The 7094-nt window shown below is 48.2% G+C and overlaps 1 protein-coding gene across 1 annotated transcript; it reads right to left on the reverse strand.

Moving 5' to 3' along the window:
* Positions 1 to 1157: 1157 nt before the first annotated feature.
* YBEY (ybeY metalloendoribonuclease) lies at positions 1158 to 4705 on the reverse strand. Its single transcript, XM_007948677.2, has 4 exons — positions 4496 to 4705; positions 2618 to 2746; positions 2257 to 2325; positions 1158 to 1244 (listed from the first exon to the last, which is right to left on the reverse strand). Exons 1-4 carry the CDS (start codon positions 4703 to 4705, stop codon positions 1158 to 1160), a joined length of 495 nt encoding a protein of 164 aa, XP_007946868.1.
* Positions 4706 to 7094: the final 2389 nt, after the last annotated feature.

Consider the following 7094-nt stretch of genomic DNA (forward strand, 5'->3'; position numbering starts at 1 on the left):
AGGGACTGGTTGGTTTGCTGCTTGCTACAAGATATGCTAGTCCCTTGGCTGCCACAAGATATACCATGTGTGTAGCAGTGAGCCACCTGGGTCTACTTCACTGCACTATGGACTTGGGGTAAGGTAAATGGTATAACCAATGAGTCACTGTCACGTTTGCTGGGCTGATGAACTGCCTTGTTTGGATCCACCATTTATTTAGGCATCATGAGGCTAGGGTTCTTTCCTGACAAAGACTGGCCCAGTGATCCAAATGCTAAGATAGATAATGTCTTCTGAAAGAGAAAAGGTCAGGGTCCCAGAGCCTCACAGACCTCAGGAAAGTCCCTGGAAGCCTTGTCCAAATAAGTGAGAGGATAAGTGGTCCTTCCATCATAACTGTTAATGATACAACTCCACATGGAGTAGTTTCCTGGAAAGAAACAGGACTGAAACATGCTAGGAGACTCGTTCTCTCTCAGGAGTGGGGCAGGAGCTGCTACAGCCCTCTGAGTGGGCTCATACCCCTACTATGCATGTCCTTGAGCAAGAACTGGGTGACAATCTCACCTGACTCAGCTACCTGCTCTACTGAGGACCTGGTTTAGCCCCACTGGGGCAGCCATACCCATAGTCATGTGTGGGGAGTGGGCCTTAGGGTTTCTCCACCAGGGAGGGCTGCCTTCTGGACTTGGTTGCTGCATCACTAGCATTGACTTTACCACTGAACCATGTCCCGTTGTCGAGGCTTTGGGCAAAGGGCTGCCTTGGGTGGGGATAGACAAACTCATACTCTAGGACAATGGTCAGGACCCTGTGAATCATAGGGGTCTGAGACCATCAGGATAAGTCAGGATGGCTGGCTACAAGGTGGTAGGGGAAAACTCCAGATACTCAAAGACCTGGCAGGACCCAAAGAAGAGGGTGGGGTTTACATGCTCCATCTCTTAGCTCTCAAGGATTTAGGAAAGATTTTATTACAGTAACACTAAACAATCTTCAAATGGTAAGGTTCCACTAGTAGAATTCAGCCCAATTTAGGCCAGCACCTCTGTGGCTCCACAGGACAGCAGCAGCTCAAAGAGCCCAAGGTAGGCCCAAGGGGGAGGGGCCTACTTCCTCCTGTCTGTCCCTGCTGGAGACCCTGGGCCCTGGCACGCCTCCCTGCATGGTTGCCTTCAGAAGAGGCCCCTGCTCAGGGGCTGCAGCCTGGTCCCTGTGTGCCGGTTCAGCTCCTCTAGGACCTGCTTCTCTTTCTGGAACATCTGGAAGAGGAGCAGAAATCTGCTGCAGCGCCTCCCATGGGGAACACCCTGCTGTGTAGCCCTTGTCCTCCTCCCCCAGGCACCAGTACCAGGGGTGTCTCACTCTCCCTGCACCCACCATCCCTGGCTCGGTCTCAATTATGGCTGACTGTGATCCCCAAAATATGTATTAAATATGCATGCCCCTGTACCTGTGGATGTGACCCTGTTTGGGATTAGGGTTTTTCTTTTGTGATGTTAATAAAGCCATAGGAGGGGAGGGTGGGCTCTAAACTTAATCCCTTCTGAATTATAAAAAGACCAAAACAGACAGACACTCAAAGAGAGGAGGAAGACAGTGAGGAAAAATTTATCTACAAGCTAGGAACCAAGGAGTGCAGCAGCTACTAAAGCTGAAATAGACAAGGTAAGCCCTCCCCTAGAGCCATGCCCTGAATTAAAACTTCAGGCCTCCTGGATGGAAATAAACTTTCTTCTTTTTTTTTTTTTTAAAGAAACCCACTTGTGGTATTTCTGTTATAGCAGAAGTAGATTAAGGCAGCCCCTTTCTCAGAAGGCCTGTCCCTGCTGAAGCTCATGGCCACTTGCACACAGTGAGCAGATGCATCAGGCAGGAGAGGGGCAGGGGAAGGAGATGTGGGAGACCGGCCTGCCCGAAATGGGAGAAGGAGCTTGCAGAGGTGGGACCAGATGGGCAGGTACTGTGAAAGGGTGTGTAAGGAGAGCCAGGCAGTGGAAAGGCCTCTTAAGAAAGAAGGTGCTGGCCTAGCCTAGTACTCAGGGAGGGGGTACAAGATGGGAAACTAGGGAAGCACTGCATCTCAGAAGGTCCAGTCTTATGGTGGCAAATTTTTGAGCCTGTTGCATGGCAGTTGCTTTTACTGATATGCTTGAGCTGCCAGGCCTGTGAGCCTGAGGGACTGGAGGCATGGGGGCAGTGGAGATGTAGGGGCTGAGGAAATGGGCAGGGAGGCGACAGCCCGGGGTCAGAAGGAAGTACCCCAGGTTATACCTTCTGCCACTCGGTCTCTGTGTCATGTGTAAAACCCAGCAGGTGGCAAAGCCCATGAGTGGCCGTCACCTGTAAAGTAATTTTTAAAAAAGCCTTAGGAAGCAATCCAACAAGAAGCAAGCCCTTCAGGAACGATCTCCATTTGCAAGTAGACCCCATGCCCTGGCTGGGCTCTCCCCTCCCTTCATAGGCAATGGGAGCCAAGTGCTGCATGATTCTGCCACCACAGCTGTGTGCTCTCCCCAACAACCCTTGCTTTGCACCTGCACCACACAGGTGTGCATGGATGTGGTGGGTGCGGTGCATGTGGACAAGTGTCCATTTCACTAACCAGGACAGGCCATGTCAATGTACCACTCACAGTCAGGATGTCATAGTAGTCTTCGTTTTCTTTACACTGCTGGAAGATGTATTCCACTCCTAGGAAGATGTCTCCCAGGTTATAATCATCTGGAAAGTCAGGCTGGGGAATTTCACCTGCTTTCAGATTCTGCATATGAGGAAACACAGACTTGGAGAACATTGTATCAATGACAACAGTAACCTGATCACAAGCTGACATTTCATTTTGGAAAACTTTGTTTTCTTGGCAGGGAACAACAGTCAAGGTTCCTCAGGGTAGACAAGGGCTTGTCCCCTGACTGTGCTGAGCTATGTCCCACATACTGTCCTCAAAGGGATGTGTGTGCCAGTAGGGCTCTGTGGGGGATGGAATGGTACCCAGCCACTACACAAATAACACACAGCAGCTTGTTTCCACCTTGTCAAATGAATTATTTTCCATTTGATCATCCTTCCTAATGTGGAATCCCATGCATTTACAACTTCTACAGAGCTAAAGCATCATATTAACTAAGTCAAATAATGTTGTTCTTTCTGCTTGGTATTGTGTCCTCATCAACAGCCTTCTTTATAAAAGTGATCCCATTCTTCTGGGAAGACACACTAAGCCAGTCACTGGATGCTTGGGGTGTTTGCATTTTTTTCTTTCTATTATAGAAAAAGGAGCTCTGGTAGCTTAGTGCCTAAGGCACTTGACTGCTAATCAGAAGGCTGGCAGTTCAAACACACCAGCCACTCCTTGGAAGGGAAGTTGGGCAATCTACTTCCATAGAGATACTGCCTCAGAAACCCAAGGAGGGGTCGTTATGAGTTGGGTCCGACTCGACGGCACGTAACAACATTATAGAAAACAACAAACCAACATGTTTATATATTTATCTTCTTTCTTTCATTTTTGCAGGTGTGACACTAGTGGCTTACACAGCATATATAGTAAAACCTGTGAAAGCCAAAACCTTTATCAGGCAGAAACCTGTGAGAAGAAAAATCCAAATACTTTCCACTAAAAGAGGGCAATCGAATAAGTGGTAAGACTGCACAGTCAAAGGTGGAAAATATCCAAGACCCAGAAAAACAAAGTAGTTCTGTAGAGTTTCGCCCCTCACAGGTTTCAGCTTGAAATGCTCTTAGAACATATTGCTAAACTGCTTTCCAAAAAGATTGCTCCAATTTATACTACTACTAACAACATGTAAGGCCTTGGCAGAATCATCTACATAAAGTAGATGGTAACCTGATAGGGTCACTGTGAGTTGAAATCAACTTGATGAACACACAGTAACAACCACAACCTAATACCTATGAAATCTTATTAGTTGAATGTATTTACCCCAGTCCATTCTTTTATTTTCAGTGTTATTCTAATTTTTCAATTCATACATATTTGTTATTGAGTCACTTTTAAACTTGCTGAAGCACTTTACCTCTCTTTTTAAATTTACTGATAGCATTAAGGAGCAAAAAGGGGGAATCCCATTACCACCTTCCCCTTCTTGTTCCCACTAGTTGGCAGTGACCAATGGGAGTTGATCACAGTTATCTTCTCTTTTGTGTACATTTGAAAAAATTTCAAAAAACAAAATCACATTGATGACATTAAAATTGCCCTGAGTTCAAAATTTTAAAAGTGAAATATCATTCAGGCTTAGAAGTTTACTCTGTTCTTGTTATTGTTATATGCGTCAAGTCGGCCCCAACTCATAGCGACCCCTACTTGGGTTTCCGAGGTAGTATCACTACGGAAGTAGGATTGCCCAACCTTCCTTCCGAGGAGTGGCTGGTGGGTTTGAACCGCCAGCCTTCTGGTGAGCAGTCAAGTGCCTTAGGCACTATACTACCAGAGGTCCCTTTCTCTAGGAGGTGGGATAGACAAGAAGAGGAAAATATTTTTTTTTACCTCATGAAACGGAAAAGAAAGCACATCCGTTGGGACATTTTTCTCTCTGTAGATTCTATTAATGTGCTGAATATTCTTGTTGTCAACACAGATGACTCCTAGGTCAAACTTCTGCACTCCTAAGATGCTCCTCAAGATCTCAATCTTTTTGCGCAGCGGGACTCTCCTAATGCGGACAACGCGCTGCAGATTTTTAAGTACCAAACTCATCTCAAGAATAATCCGGACCTTGGAAATCCTTTGGAAAGAGACCTGTGGTCAAAGTTTCAAAGAAGACGAATCAGAACTAGAAAGTAGTACTAAATTCTGTAAAAATACATATGCACACACAGATCACTTTAGTTGCTAAAATTCATTGAGATTTTATCGGAATTTGCATTTTACCATAAGAAACATATAAAATGCGGTCGGGTGGGCTGGGGGTGGGTTTGAGGGACTGGCAGAGGAGATTGCGATGGTATTAAGCAAAGAAAGACGTGCAGGGGGCCGGCGGGGTGGGCGCGGTGCGAGGAAGGGAGGGTGGAGTGGGGTTCTGTCGGATCCCAGGACTTCTCCATAGACTGCTCGGCGCGGGCATCACTCCAGGCGCGTGTTCTGTTTGCATTCTGGGGACAAAGAGCCCCTTGCACTCGTACCGGCGCCAGAAGGCAGCTGGGCCCAGGCTCGACCCCGGCGGCGGCAGCGAGAGCTGCCTGGTCCAGTTCCACCGGAAGCCGCGCCGCCTCGGCTGCCGACCCGTAGAGCGGAACGCGAGCGCGGTGGGCCGGAAGCAGAACGGGCCGGAAGTTCGTTTGCTGCGTTTTCTGCCCGTCGCGGGAGGTAAGCGCTGCGTTGGGCGGCCGCACCCCTGCTTGCCTACTCGGGGCGCCGAGGGGGCCCTGGGCAACAACGGCTGCGGGCCTAGACGTCCCTGCGGCCTGACAGTGAGCGCGGCGCTGGAGGGGTGCGCAGCTGGGAGCCTTGCTTCCGCTCCTACCCTCTTCGGTAACGGAGCGGGCCGGGGGCGAGCGGTCGCAGCGAAGCCCGGCAGCGGGACTCGGCGCGCAGCCTGGTCCTTCTGCGATTTTTCGGGACGTGCTGGGTGAGAGTTCCCCTTCCCTCCCCTAGACCCCCGCCTCCAGATGCCGTGTCTCTGAGAGCGCGCTTGTGTCATTTAAGCCAGTTCGCAGAGTAGTCGCCAGGATGTTTTTTTTTAAAAAAAGGGTCCAAAAAAAGGGGGGGGGGAACCTAAAGACCGAAAAAGAAAAAACCGAAAACTCAAAAATATTTCCCTTTCTGGGAGAAAGAATTTGTGCTCTGGTTATTGGAGAAAATTTAGATAAAAGGAAACATTGAAACTGTTCTGGTAGTGTTGTTACATTGTAATTCTTTGATTGTTACTTACTGTTGGAAGCAAAGGCGCTCTGGTAGCATAGTGGCTAAGACACTTGCCTGCTTAACCAGATGGCTGGCGGTTCAAACCCACCAGCCACTCCTCGGAAAGAAGGTTGGGCAGTCCTGCTTCCGTAGTGATACTGCCTCGGAAACCCAAGGAGGGGTCGTTATGAGTCGGGGCCCACTCGACGGCACATAACAACAACAACAACATTGGAAGCAGTAGGAGCTCTGGTAGCATAGTGCTTGAGACACTTGACTGCTAACCAGAAGGCTGGCGTTCAAACCCACCAGCCACTCGAAAGGAAGGTTGGGCAATCCTACTTCTGTAGTGATACTGCCTGGAAACCCAAGGGGAGGGGTCCCTGTGAGTCTAGGGCCGACTTCAGGGCACATAACAACAACAGCAACACTGGAAGCAGTCAGGAGAAAAACCGTTCTTTGAAAGTGTAACGGCAATCATGCTTTTATCGTTTGAGGTTTTTGTAAACTTACTTAGTGGGAGCTTTGGTGGCGGAGTGCCTAAGGCGTTTGACTGTTGACCAGAAGGCTGGCGGTTGAAGCCCACCAACCATTTCTCTGAAGGAAGGTTGGGCAATCTACTTCCATAGTGATACCGCCTCGGAAACCCAAGGAGGGGTCTCTATGAGTTGGACCAACTCCACGGCAGTGGGTTTTTTTTTTTTGGTTTTACCAACTTAGCGAAACGATATCCCCCCCCCCCCCCATATTAACGGGTCACATTTTAAACATTCATAACAAAGTTCTTTGTACCCCCTCTACCCCAGCCCTCCAAAAAAGGAATCCACTCTCGGCTAGCATAGTGCCTAAGGCACTTGACTGGTAACTGGCGGTTCAAACCCACCAGCCACTCCTTGGAAAGAAGGTTGGGCAATCTACTTCCCTAGTGATACTGCCTCCAGTGGCTATGAGTGGGGTCTGACTCCACAGCACCTAACAACAACAAGAACCTCTTGGAAAATAACAGTACTTGATCTTTTCCTTTTACCCCCTTATAAGCAGTTATCTTTAGAGTATTCACATCTGTTTGTTTTTATTTTACTAGGTCTTCAGCAGTACACAGCTGTGATTGATGATAATTAATTTTTGTTTTTCAGCTTATTGTGAAGATGAGGGAGAGCTGTCTAGCTCAACAGAGTATTTAAGGAAGAGGACTGATTTTGCACACATAGTACCTAATATCTTTCAATAATTGGATCAGAAG

Source organism: Orycteropus afer, unplaced genomic scaffold, assembly GCF_000298275.1.
Source record: "Orycteropus afer afer isolate SDZICR_OR568_19922 unplaced genomic scaffold, OryAfe1.0 scaffold00219, whole genome shotgun sequence".
NCBI classification, from domain to species: domain Eukaryota; kingdom Metazoa; phylum Chordata; class Mammalia; order Tubulidentata; family Orycteropodidae; genus Orycteropus; species Orycteropus afer.

Excerpts from the sequence above, each read along its gene's own strand:
- YBEY (XM_007948677.2), bottom strand. The coding sequence starts at position 4,705 with ATGAGTTTGGTACTTAAAAATCTGCAGCGCGTTGTCCGCATTAGGAGA. Across the intron at positions 2,747-4,495 it reads TTTCTTTTCCGTTTCATGAG|AATCTGAAAGCAGGTGAAAT; the intron begins GTAAAAAAAAAT and ends CCTCATATGCAG. Across the intron at positions 1,245-2,256 it reads CAGAGACCGAGTGGCAGAAG|ATGTTCCAGAAAGAGAAGCA; the intron begins GTATAACCTGGG and ends CTCCTCTTCCAG.